Source organism: Leuciscus leuciscus, assembly GCF_965113295.1.
Source record: "Leuciscus leuciscus genome assembly, chromosome: 3".
Classification (NCBI taxonomy): domain Eukaryota; kingdom Metazoa; phylum Chordata; class Actinopteri; order Cypriniformes; family Leuciscidae; genus Leuciscus; species Leuciscus leuciscus.
Genome location: NC_138727.1, coordinates 57,153,379 through 57,167,391, shown reverse-complemented (window position 1 = coordinate 57,167,391; position 14,013 = coordinate 57,153,379). Strand labels below are relative to the sequence as shown.

The following is a 14,013-nucleotide window of genomic DNA, read 5'->3' as shown; positions in this document are numbered from 1 at the left end:
GTGGAGAGGAGAATAAATACTGTATGCACTGCAAGTACTGTATAGTATTGTACTGAATACTGTATAGTATGGAATGTCTGTATATTCAGCATTTGCATACTGTGAAATACAGTGACCAACTGCAGAAGCCCAAAAGGTTACAGTAAAAAACTGTAAATGAAAAGCATGTTACTGTAAAGTACAGTCAGAAGAGTTGAGCAACTGCAGAATCAAGGTCAGTGAGAGAGATACTCTTCCTCCTCTTATACACACACTCTTCCTCCTCTCCCTCTTATATTGTTTCCATCCATTGTTGTTCTCAACATTAAATGCAACATTTTGAGTCAATTTAGGAACTTTAAACTGTCTTGTATTTTGTACACTTGGTTTGGTCTCATCATTAAAAATAAGTGTGAACAATTGAGTCATTGGGTCTCATTCATGAAACACGAGCAGAACGAATTTTTGTGTAAATCGTGTGTAAAGTGGTTCTGGCGTAAATTTTCGGATTCATTAAAATGTTCGTATTTTCCAAATGTTAGTTGGTATGAAAGAAATCTACACCTGCTCCCAGCCATGTGTAAATAGTGCGTTTAACATCCGAACGTTTTGCTCATTAATAAGGCTGCATTTTAATTCACCTTAATCGTATACATATTTACACAGCATTTTGAAAAAATATTGTATATAGCAATTACATACGTCACATTTCTTTTTACTTTTATTATGGGAGCCAGTAATAGCATCTGCAAACGGAACTCAAGTCCGCAAGTCACAAGTGTTGCAGTCAAGCTTCATGTCGAACCATTTTCTATTCACTTCTGGGACTGTTCGATTAACAGATGAAACTCCATTAACTGCATCTATGCTGCCAAGCTTCCTTTTTTTTAGGACCTGATACGCCACTATGTAGGCTACGCTTGAAAATAAAATGTGGCGTTTTGAATGAACTTCTGACAATAAAACTTCAATTTCTGCATCTGAGAAATTTCTCTTTTTCATTCGCTTTTGAGAAGACATGTTGAAATCCTTCGTTTGGTGTCATAATATGATGCCCATATATAGTTGTCAGTCGGATTTAATGGGCGGGATTTATGGTAATTGAGAATGAGCGTGCACGCCCGTCCCATTTACGACTGATTGGAATTCATTAACACACACACACACATTTCACTATCACATCTGACGTTTACGATGTAACGACTGCAAGTATGAACCAAACACCGACTTATCTTCTTCCAGAAGATTAATTCAAACTCTCTGCTTCTCGTGAATGAAGGGGGAAGATTTGTTCAGAACGTCTCATGATCATCATCAATCTTGCCATCGGATCCGGCATCAGTCTAAATCTGACTATTTAGAAGAGCCCCCAGCACTAACGAAATAACTGGTCAATGCTAGCTTTGTTGCCAAATACTGATTGGTTAAGAGAAAGACAGAGACCAAGGTCTCACACAAGAATCCTCACATTCCAGATTCAAATTACCCAACCCAGAGCCATGAATCATTCACAGTCTCCAGAAAGTCTGCGGACCAACGACTTTTATTGGTCAACTTTGATAGTTTGCAAGACGGATCGATACCAGCAGATGTTGCTGAACCCCCCACAACATTCCTGACCCCCTCCTCCTTAAGGACCTCTGAATGAACAAACCAGAATTCTTTTCTCTCTAAACCAGAAAACTGAGATTCTTCCTACAGTATACATAAAACTCATTCAGTAACAATTTTCAATGGACTTATAAACATCATACATCATTCTATGTGTTTCTACGATATATGTGTCCATTTAATATGCCTTGATCCCATATAATTCATGTAATTGTTATAATTATTATAGGTGTGTGACTGAAAGTGTGTACTGTTTCATATCAATGCTATCTTACGAACACCACTAGTAAGTTGGCTGGAATGAAATCTGTGTAATATGTTTTGATCTTCTTTTAATTAGAAATCAGCAGAGGTGGGAGTAAGTCACTAAATTCAAGTCTCAAGTCAAGTCCAAGTCTTAACATTGCAAGTCAAAGTCAAGCCAAGTCATTCTGTTGTAAGGGTCAAGTCAAATCAAGTCAAGTCAAGTCAAGTCAAGTCAAGTCATACTCTTTGTCAAGTCAAGTCAAGTCGCAACTTAGTCATCAAGTCATACCAAGTCACACACAGGCTCGTTTTACACATTTTTTAACTCTGGGACTTTTATTTCTTATTTAGACACAGAGGGCTGATGTGTAAAAAAAAAAAAAAAAAAAATTTACTTGTGTGTAATACATAAAATATCGTTAGGAAGCACATTAAATGCTCTAAAATAAAAATAAATTAAATGACCACAAGTAAACAAGAATTAATACAACTATTCCCATCTTGTGCTAGCCCTACATAGTTATTTTGCTTTGATGTCCTCTATGAAAGTGTAAACGAAACAAAAACATTACAAATGTCAATTTAATCCAATTAGGCCAACGTGAACACACTCAAAAAAAAAATAAAAAAATGTCTAAACATAAGATTTATGTATTTAAATTGCATATAGAATTTCCATCCATTTGGATTACATAGTTTTAACATAAACCAATTAATAATCTGAATGTAATTCATATTTTTAAGTCATATATAAATGAAACAGATAAGATTTATGTAATTGTATTAATAAACTGAATGTGATACATATATGTCAGTCATATGTAAATGAAACGGGTAAGATTTATGTAATAGTACACAGAAAAACGCTAATTTTCTAATGTTAAATTAACACTGCTCGGTGTTCATATGTGTGCACACTACAGAGTTAAAGTACCATTGAAGCAGTGTTGAAGTTAATGAGATAATTAAGTGATGATTGAGCATTAATTATGAACACCTGCTGTTAAAGGTAGGGTAGGTAATCCTGTTCAGAAACACTTTTTTTTATACTGGGTGAAATGGTCCTTCCATCCTGATAGTAGTCAATACATTATGTGTTTAGAAAAAGGAATGAAAAAAATCAGACCTCTGTAGCAGCTGCAGGACAGTAAAAACTCTGACCAATCACTGCCATTCGGTGCGAATGTAAAGAACCAATCAGATGCCTTCATGTCTCGTGCCCGCCCCGAGCCCCACTGCGCGCGCTGCCCTGCGTGCACTCATCACATGTCACCGTTCCCGGAAATATTCAGCTCAAAGCACCTGCATATGCAGTCAGCGAAGGCAAACAAGGCAAAAACTACTTCCTCGGACCCTGCCCGCACTCTTGAACGACCTCCTCTGCTTCGACCTCAACCCCGGACCTGTCCTCGAGCCGACGATGCGGTACTTGTCTCCGGACTCGGAGTGTACGTTAGTCTTCATTAGAGTCAACAATGTTTTCATCATGGAAACTCTTACATGCAAAACACCGTATATGTTATGAATCTTACACGAAATTCATCTTCATCGCAGTGTAACTGATGGTAATGGAAAAACGTGTATCAATGCAACCTGTTTTTAGTTTTGCCTTATAAATATAGCTCGTTACCGAATGAAACTTTACCATTATCGATATGCTAGCTTGATAGTGAGTACTAAAAGAAATCTTATTTGTTTATATTCATAGTGATAAAGTTAGGTATTTTATTACATGTGATTCTGACATGATGTCACTGTATGTACTGCGCTCCTTCCTCTCCACTCGTCTCAGGTAATAAATGCGTCTTGTTCCAGCCTGAGCGTTTGGCGTTTTTTTTTTGGGAAAAATTATTACCTACCCTACCTTTAACAAGCAGAATCACTGAAGAACAGAGAAACACAAGAACTACAACTGACTTCAGCCACAGTCTTAGATGAAATCAACTGAAGAGAAAAGAAGACATTAAATCTGTGAAGATCTCAGCAGAGGAGGATTAAACAACTCAAACAGCTTTACCAGCTTCACCTATTACTAACCAGACTGACTTAATTTAATATCCGTTTTAATGAAATCAATAGTTGTATTTTAAAGTCACCATGATGGTGGTTAGCATTTGCTTTAATTGGACTCTTGACCCTTGATTCTTTAATGTAAACTTTTCTTTGGTTGCTATACTTGTGTGTTTCTAAGATAAAGCTGGTAAAGCTGTTTGAGTTGTTTAATCCTCCTCTGCTGAGATCTTCACAGATTTAATGTCTTCTTTTCTCTTCAGTTGATTTCATCTAAGACTGTGGCTGAAGTCAGTTGTAGTTCTTGTGTTTCTCTGTTCTTCAGTGATTCTGCTTGTTAACAGCAGGTGTTCATCATTAATGATCAATCATCACTTAATTATCTCATTAACTTCAACACTGCTTCAATGGTACTTTAACTCTGTAGTGTGCACACATATGAACACTGAGCAGTGTTAATTTAACATGGGCGTTTTTCTGTGTACTATTACATAAATCTTATCTGTTTCATTTATATATGACTTAAAAATATGAATTACATTCAGATTATTAATTGGTTTATGTTAAAACTATGTAATCCAAATGGATGGAAATTCTATATGCAATTTAAATACATAAATCTTATGTTTAGACATTTTTTTTTTTTTTTTGAGTGTGTTCACGTTGGCCTAATTGGATTAAATTGACATTTTTAATGTTTTTGTTTCGTTTACACTTTCATAGAGGACATCAAAGCAAAATAACTATGTAGGGCTAGCACAAGATGGGAATAGTTTTATTAATTCTTGTTTACTTGTGGTCATTTAATTATTATTTTTTTTAGAGCATTTAATGTGCTTCCTAACGATATTTTATGTATTACACACAAGTTTTTTTTTTTTTTTTTTTTTTTTAGTTTTTTTTACCCATCAGCCCTCTGTGTCTAAATAATAAATAAAAGTCCCAGAGTTAAAAAATTTGTAAAACGAGCCTGTGTGTGACTTGGTATGACTTGATGACTAAGTTGCGACTTGACTTGACTTGACAAAGAGTATGACTTGACTTGACTTGACTTGATTTGACTTGACCCTTACAACAGAATGACTTGGCTTGACTTTGACTTGCAATGTTAACCCTCTGAGGTCTGAGCTGTTTTCTGGGCCCTGGAGGTGGTCTGACATGCTCTGACATTTGTGTTTTTTTCTGTTACTAGTGACATTTTCATGGCTAAAGTCTAATTACACTGTATTTAGCACAAACTCTGCTACAATAATATATCAGCAGCATGTATGTAAAAGTTTGTAGTTTTGAGATAATGACATTTATGCGTGGTTTGTGAAAATACAAAAAAAAATTCTCACTGAAATAAGGCCATGAAACCCATACTGATTATTTCTTCACAAGACTTTTGAAAATTGTTAGCCTGACGTCGTCATACTCAGATTCTAGTCAGAATGTGAGTCTGATACTTCTCCATAGAGATTTGATTATGGGGTGTGTCTCAACCGAACCAGAAAAAAAAAAAAAACTCTGCACTCAATTGGATAGACCTACAACCAATCAGAGCAACGGAGTAAATGACGCATGTTCTTCATTCATATTTTCAACCAACAAAATGTCGCGGCTCTCTGTTCCTCTTTTAAAATGAATGCGCTGTCGATATCTTCTATAACAGACGCGATGGCGGAATCTACACATGATGTTTCATAAACAAAGTTCGGGAGGAGCACGTACAAATAATCAATACAATATCAACTTGTCATCAAACAATACCATGACTAACGTTACCCTATCTATCAGCATGAGGAAGCAAATTCACTCTGTCAACTTACCTAACACTCCTTGACAGTTTTTCAGCATCCCTCCACCACCCCGAATCCTCACTCTTGTCTTGTTCTCTCACAACCAGGAATACGGGGGAGTATGGCTACCGAGCCCACAGCCCTCTCCTCGGACAGCACGTCATATACGCATTTATTCTATCGACTTATTTGTATGAAATCTTATATACGCATTTATTTTATCTAACTTATTTGTAAATGTGAACTCGTGAAATCTCAATTCTCCAGCAGCAGTCGTCTTTGTTGTAAACTAATTCAAATCAAGCGCTCTTTGGTGACGTGGATGATTACGTTACCGTTGCTCATCTGTCCATCATCGTATAAAGCCCGCCCTGACAATTTGATTGGTCCGAACAATTTTTGTTCGGGCATAATAGCTCCTCAACGGAGCGAGTCCAGACCGAACTTCCCGACCAAAACATGTTGTGGGCGGGGTTCGGGCTGGCACCCAGGCTAGAAAATTGTATGACGTAGCCTAGAATATTTGCTCCAAAACTATGTGAAAATCACCCTGACTGCTCATTCAGATAAGACAATATATTGATTTAAAATTTCTAAGCCATATGCGAAGAGGCGTGATCATCTCATGAATATGTAAGCTTTTACACCTGAGAAAGACAAAGAAACACTCCCCTAACTGCCCTATTAGGAGCGATCAGGCCCTGTCATTCTGAGCAACCTTGCACAAAGAATGAGGAGATTTAAAAAAGAATGGCTTTTAGATTGTTTGGATTTATTTACAACACAACACAATCCAAAAATACAAATGACAAAAGAGCACATTGAAAACAATGATCCAAAGACAGAGACCTTTGTGCCATTCCTAAAAACATACCTTTCATTTCCAAGGTGTTTGATTTTCACTTTACCATGTTCATGTACAGAGACTCATGTGAATGTTGAAGTCAGCAGGACTCAGTTGCATCTGGTCCCTGAAAGAAAAAAAAAAAGAAAAAAACTGTGAACATACTGATATCAAGAGAAACTATAGGGCTGCACGATTTTGGGAATAGATTTTAGATTTTTCTGGTTAAAATTTATTTTTAAAATTCACAGAATACACACACACACACACACGTTTCCAACAATATATAATGAACATGAATATAGGCCTTGTAGGCATAGGCTACACAGTGCTGCATAAAATAATAATAACAATAAATTAAATCTTCCAAAAGATTTCAAGAACAACTACGCTAGAGAAAAATATATTGATTATCACATGTTACTTCAAATGTTTCCATTCGTTATGATGATATGAAATGAGATAATAGTAAAAACATAAAGCCTAATGTTTGGTGCATTTTTCCTTTCAAACGCAATCGCGCTCCAAAATATGATACATTCAAACCCATAGCGCGCTCCAAAATATGATACTCAAACCCACAGCGCGCTCCAAAATATGATACATTCAAACGCGATCGCGCTCCAAAATATTAAACATTATGGTTATACATATCTATGTTTGAGCAGATATCCACAAACAGTATTTAACAGTAAACACGGGTCTAAATAGTATAATATTCACCATATATCTAGCAACAGTTCAACTACAATGTGAAGTTTATGCAACAATACCATAAACTAATAAGTAAGAATTTCTTACCTTACATCTTTCTTGTCTTCAAATCGCGTTCTTCTTCTTCTGGGGGTAAATCCAATGTAAGCTCAGACGTGTCTTCCAAACTCGACGAAAAGCAGAGACTTGTGAAGTGTTTTGTGTTTGAGGTAACGAGGGCGTTCGCGTTCCATGTGGAGATTTGCATGTGAATCTCTTTTGCGCGAGTGGGCGTGTCGAATTAAAAAATAATTAGCAAGCGTTTGAGATACTGGACATCCTGTTGGTTTTATACAAATTACTTAAACAGAGAATATTTGTTTTCAGTTTGAATCCGATCATTTAAAAGTACACACTTAAATGTGCATAAAGGTATATGGCTCATAAATGTGTGAGAAGGATTCGCTGAGTTATGTTTCAGTTTATAGACGTGCTCAAGAAAAAAAAGTTCACCGCGACGGAGAGGCAGAACGCACACCCTGTTTATTTTCTTTATTTTACAAAAGCACAATGTTTTGATTTGATTGTAAGTGGACACATACAAAAGTAGAAATATCACAGATTCTTTTTTTATATTTCTTTTTTCTGTATAACCATAAATGATGGAGTAATTTAAGTTTATGTTGCTGCTATGTGAAAAAAATCCAGCAAAACGCGTCGGCGCGTTTCTCGACCTCAGAGGGTTAAGACTTGGACTTGACTTGAGACTTGAATTTAGTGACTTACTCCCACCTCTGGAAATCATGTCTAAACTGTGGCCTCTGTTCTCTCTGCTTAAGAGCGAGAGAACAGACACCCCCCCAGATAAGATAATTTACGATCAGAACTGAAAAGAATGCCACCTCCTAAATTTAGTCAGTGTCTAATTGGCCAGAACTCATCCTGGAGGTTGGACAAACTTTGAGTTTAAAATCTTAGACCCGAAACAAAGTTGTCTCTCTGTGCTCCCTCGAGCTCTGTGCTCTCTCGATCTCTGTGCTCTCTCTCTGCTATCACTCTCAAGAAGTGTGGTGCAGAACCAAAAATGCAGCGGGAGATGAAGATCTAAACCAGACGAGTAACCATGTAAACGCAGAGACAAAGAACCCAAATTAAGATCAAAAGAACGGGTTCAACAGCTTTATTCAAGCCATCTTACTACTCTCGTCTAAGTTGTCTTTTCTTTTCTAAGTTTTCCTTTATTTTCCGTTGTGAGTCTCTTGCGGCAAAGTTTCGGTCCCGATTCGACGGCAAAGCCAGCTTCAAACAAAGACTTTCATCCGCCAGCACACCACGTGACTGGCCGCCCCAGACATCAGGCACAAGGACACCAGCCAATGAACGGACCGGGAAAACCCCTTTCACAACAAAAGGGAATCCCCAAAAGCAAAGACAAGCAAGTACCTCCAGACTAAAAGCTGAACTGGTGTATTGATATAAACTGAATAACCTGTCTAAGAAACGATAGAAGGGTTAAATTAATGATTGATGGTTCGTTCCAGGTCATGTCTTATAGTACATATAGAAACTTGGGATTTCATCATCTCACTCTTAAACTCACTCTTAAAACTTAATCTTTCCTTACTCATTTTCCTTCTGCAACTCGTATGAATGTGTGTGTGTGTGTGTTTGTGTTAGATATTAGTTTTATGTGTTAGTATATAATCAATAAAGTATTGTTTGTATTTGAACAAAGAGATTACTTGTGTTATCTGCTTACGAATTTATTGTCTTGAACTTCGATCTAAGTACCTATGCTTACCCTGGATTTAGTTCTTAATTTAATAACTGTTTATGCTTTCTGTTCATTGGATGAACTGATAGACTAATCATACTATTGATTCTGCTACAGTAAATTCTGAAAATAATTAAATGATTAATTATTGATCATAATTCGTTATGAATAATAATTAATTAGATTTATACGTGGGCATATAAACGCTACAACAAAGTATTTGTGAATCAGGAGAAGAGTTTTCGGGAAGGTCTCTTTACGCGCAAATCACTCACATATTTACTCGTATATTTACGAATGTTTCATGAATTAGACCCATTGTGTGTAAACGATGACAACTGTGTGTAGTTGTGCTTAAAGGACAAGTTCGGTATTTTACACTTAAAGCCCTGTTTACAGATCGTATCTGATGAAATAGAACGGTTAAGATTAAAATTTGGACACATGCTCCTGTCCCGAGAATTTTAGGTTTATTTCGCTTTACCCCCCCACCCCCACAATGGTTGTCTATGTGCACTGGAAAATTCCTTCCTAAAAACACATTAAACTTTCGTTTACAAAGACGTGAAACTCACCGAGTGGTCAGGGGTGTTCACTGATATGTTCACTCAAAAATCGCTGAAAAATATGCATTCCAACAGGTTTTATCGTAGTTTTTGTCCAACTCCATTGACTTGTATAGGACGTGCTTTGAAACCGCAGCACCTTTACGGTATTACTCCGCCGCTTCTTCTTCTGCTTCTTCTGTGTATTCAATGAAATGCCCGTGGTTTGCTTGCAATTGGCAAAGGTGCATTATCGCCACCAACTGGGCTGGAGTGTCTATTATTCAAGCTCTCAACGGAAGAATCACGGGTGTGACGCGTTTGGCAAAATAGGTCCACAAAGCGAAATAAACCTAAAATTCTCGGGACAGGAGCATGTGTCCAAATGTTAATCTTAACCGTTCTATTTCATCAGATACGATCTGTAAACAGGGCTTTAAGTGTAAAATACCGAACTTGTCCTTTAACTTTAGCCTGCCTGTGTTTAGTGTTTTGAAACATAAGTGCATCACAGTGAGAAATGTGTTTTAATGAGTGAGAATGTGTTTAGCGTTTTACAAAAAGAGTGCATGAGATTTGCAAACAGTGTTTTAACTTCCTGAACTTGTTTAATGTTTTACAGAAAGAGTGATTTATTTGACAAAGTGGTTTAGGTTATTGAGAATTTGGTTCAGAGAAGTGGGTTTAGTGTTTTAGCAATTTAGAAAAACTGTAAATCATGGAATATGACAATATAAATATTTAACATATACACATTCACTTCCGAGAACAAGAGCAAAACATATTCACGATCTAGTGCTAGAGCAGGGCTGTGAACTGTCACACTTTCAGCCTGAGACTCTAATCGACACTTTTCACACACTCTCACGCCACACACACCACACACACACACATTTTCTCACAAAGAGAAAAATTGCTAAACATTCATTGCGTGAGAACAGCAGAACTCGGCAAACTGCAAGCATCATCAAAATGGTCAACACCTCTCTATGGGCAGAGGTGTAAAGTCCAGGGGTCAGAAAGTAAAAGTCCTGCCATATGTTTATTCCCATAGACATGTATAGAAAGGCTAGATGGCTCAAGGCGGAGTCAGCTGTGTCGTCACTTGGCGGCCATCTTAGGTCAGGAGACTGCGCTGCTGCTCCCTGCTGCTGTGGACGGAAGGTGAGTGACATACGCCAACTAAAATGCTCGTAACTTGCTGAATTCTTGACGGATTTACAAACGGTTTGGTTTATTACAAACCTTATTAACGTGGCTATGATTTGTGCTGATGCCGTTTGTGGCTATAATTTTTCACAAGTATGCAGTTAAATAGCCGCATCCCTGACGTTTATGACACACCAAGCCGTTTGAAAATCGATTGAAAATTGAGCAAAATATAGTTATTTCAGCACTACATGCACAATAGACTTTAATGTTATAACTGGACGAGCGGTCCTGTCCTAAGATGTCCGCCGTGTGACGTCGTCGGGTCCCATTGGCTCTCAGCGCCGGTAAGCTATCTAGCCTTTCTATACATGTCTATGTTTATTCCACCCATGAACTCAGCAGCTGATTTCACTAATTAGTTCTCCTGGCTGAATTAGCAAATCCAGATGAACAAAATACTGAGGAGGACTTTTACTTTCTGAACCTGAACTTTACACCTCTGGCCACATGTCAGCCAAGACAGAGCTGGTTACTTTTAAATTCTAAGCTCTCAGATTCTGTCAATTTTATTATGAAATTAAAACAATAAATATAGTTTAGGCGCTTGTAAATGTGACGTTTCCTCGAAAGGTAACTCAAAAGTTGGCAGCCCTGTCCTACAGTGATTTTTTTGATGAGCTTTGATGGACGGTGTTGCAGAAAAGCTGAAGTAAACGTACAGAGACAGAGTGAAGAGAGAACCAAGAAATCAGCCACGGACAACATGACGCACTCTCAAATAATGAAATATATGAAAAATAAGAAAATAATCAAAGTTGATTTCTTAAATACCCAATGACATCAAAATATTAGTTTTGTGGCTTATAGTTCTTATCTATCAGCTCAGAGCTCATTTATGCTAGTGAACTCCTTTGACATGATAAATATTTAACATGTACACATTCACTTCCGAGAACTTGAGCCAAACATATTCATGATCTGCTGCTACAGTGATTTTTGTCCAATCAAATGCTCTAAACAATGAGAAAGTCCCTCCCCCTAAACCATGTGACACGGACTAGCAAGTAGCAAATGACTATTGGACATTTCTAAAAGAGACGAGCGTTTGACAAGTTTAACACAAACTTCCTGTTTCAGAGAGAAATATGTGAGAGAAATATGTGAGAACAGGACAGAAGAAAGCGCAGATCAGCCGCTCATGAGGCCTTAAATAAAACATCAGAGTGTTTCTAATGTGAATGTAAGAGAGACTCACCGTGAATCATGAGCAGAAAGAAGATCAGAGGAAGAGGAGGAGCCATTCTGACCCACATCAGCATAACATATATCTATAATACAGCATTCAATTCAATTCACATTTATTTGTATAGCGCTTTTCACAATACACATCATTTCAAAGCAGCTTTACAGAAAATACACGAGTCCACATTACAATTTAGAGTGATCTGTTATCAGAGGAAACTGTCCAAGTTATGCATTTCAGAAATGTACATATACAAAATCACAGTTAGCTAAAAATGTATTAATTTAAACAATGTAACAATTTAAGGCAAAAACAATGAGCTCATTGAAGTAAGGGACCGTTCGGTATTCATGGAATGGACCACCGGAGGAAAATAGGGGAGGGTCGATCATGTCTTTTTATTCTTTGTTGAGGGCATTTTTTTAGTCTAGGGGGAGGGTCACCCAACTTTTGTATTCATGAAAACAGCAAAATTTCAAAGTGGCTTGTTTTGAGTATTTTTTTCCATCGCTAGCAGATGGGTCTGACCCTACATAAGTTCAGTTTGGCGCTGTTTGACTGTGTGTGCGCTTCGGGGTGTACACGCTAAGAAAAAGTGCATCATGTCAGAACAGAACGCCAATGAAATGTATACCTGGCTGTAAGAATTGAGAAATTAGGAATTGCCGGACAGTCTGTTTGAAGAGCGACCAGACCCTGAGAGGACAAAGGACCTCTCTGGGAATTACCATTTGAACTCACCATGTGAGAGGCAAAGCTCACCTCAGAACACATCTCTCCGGACTTCCGGTTATGAGGAGTGCAGAATAGTCGCGCGCTCAGCCTGCTCCCGCCATTTCATTTTTAATTTTCTTACCAAACCTTCACATTTTTATTTATACTGTCAACAAAAGTTTAATAAACTGTTTGTAAGTGCTCGGAACACTTCATCATGTCTAAGGCTAAAGGAAAACACGCAGAAAAAGATAAGGAGGTTTCTTTAACGGCTAGCATTTCCATGGCTGACATTAGCTCACTGCTGGATGAACATAGAGAGGCCCTTTCGGCTGATTTTAAATCCTCATTCGAGTCTCTTGCATCTACACTGGACAGCATTCATTCCACCATTACTGGTCACAGGTAACGCATTGATTCTCTGGAAGTTAACGCCACTTCAGTTGACCAACGACTTCAGCATCTCGAGGGCGCCTACTCCGCTTTGCAGAAAGACAACGAGTTGCTTAAACTCAAAGTAGCTGATTTGGAGGGACGTTGCAGACGTCAAAACATTCGGATTATAGGCCTACCTGAATCGATTGAAGGTCCTCGTCCATCAACGTTCTTTTCTCAACTACTTGTTGATGTTCTTGGTTCGGAGGTCCTCACTTCTCCCCGAGTTAGATCGTGCGCACCGGAGCCTCACTCCTTAGCCGGCTCCGGGAGGAAGGCCGCGGCCTGTTATCTTGAGTTTCCACCGATTCCAAGTTAAAGACGTCGTAATTCGCAAGGCTCGTAAACGGGGTGTCCTGCTTTATAAAGGCCATACGATTCGTCTGTTTGACGACTACAGCCCCGACGTGGTGAAGCAGCGCGCCGAGTACAGAGGTCCCATGACGGAGCTATACAAGCGCGGGTTCAAGCCGGCACTTCTTTACCCGGCCAGACTGCGCATCACTCTACCCAACGGATATAAAACATGGCTCCAGTCTGCTACAGATGCTGTTAAATTCATCCAGGACCAGGACTTAGACAAGAACTCGTAAGCTAGCAAATTGGCACTTTCAGTCTGCGGCTGATGTTGCTAAAACGGTGCAGACCTTTTTCCTGCCTTATTACGGACGGTAAATGCATGTTAAGGTGTTTTTATTTATTTTATTTTTTTAATATATATATACAGTATTATACAGTATATATATAAGTCTTGTGTATTTAGTTTCTTATAACATGGATCTTTGCACCGTACACCGGCTTTAAAGGGGTGGTTCGGGATTTTTGACATCGGACCTCATTTTTAAGTCAGCCTGGTTGTTATTCATCAGTGGAGACATTTTTTTTTCAAAATTATCCAGTCCTTATATTTGGATAGTTAGCCGATGCTAGGCTAGCGCGAGTCAATGGTACAGTTAGCCAGCCATTAAAAACCGTTTTACCCACTC

General features: G+C 38.2%; 1 protein-coding gene across 2 annotated transcripts in view; it reads right to left on the bottom strand.

Annotated features, from left to right (window-relative positions):
- Positions 1 to 14,013, bottom strand: part of LOC309493750 (B-cell receptor CD22-like) — a 61,665-nt gene that overhangs the window by 13,882 nt on the left and 33,770 nt on the right. The window contains exon 1 of one of the 2 annotated variants that reach the window (XM_082162977.1): positions 11,891 to 12,208. The exons of the other annotated variant lie outside the window; for it this stretch is intronic. Coding sequence (XP_082019103.1) covers positions 11,891 to 11,954 — 64 coding nt within the window. The 5' untranslated portion in view covers positions 11,955 to 12,208. Of the gene's footprint in view, positions 1 to 11,890; positions 12,209 to 14,013 lie in introns of those variants that run through there. 2 annotated transcript variants of the gene reach the window in all.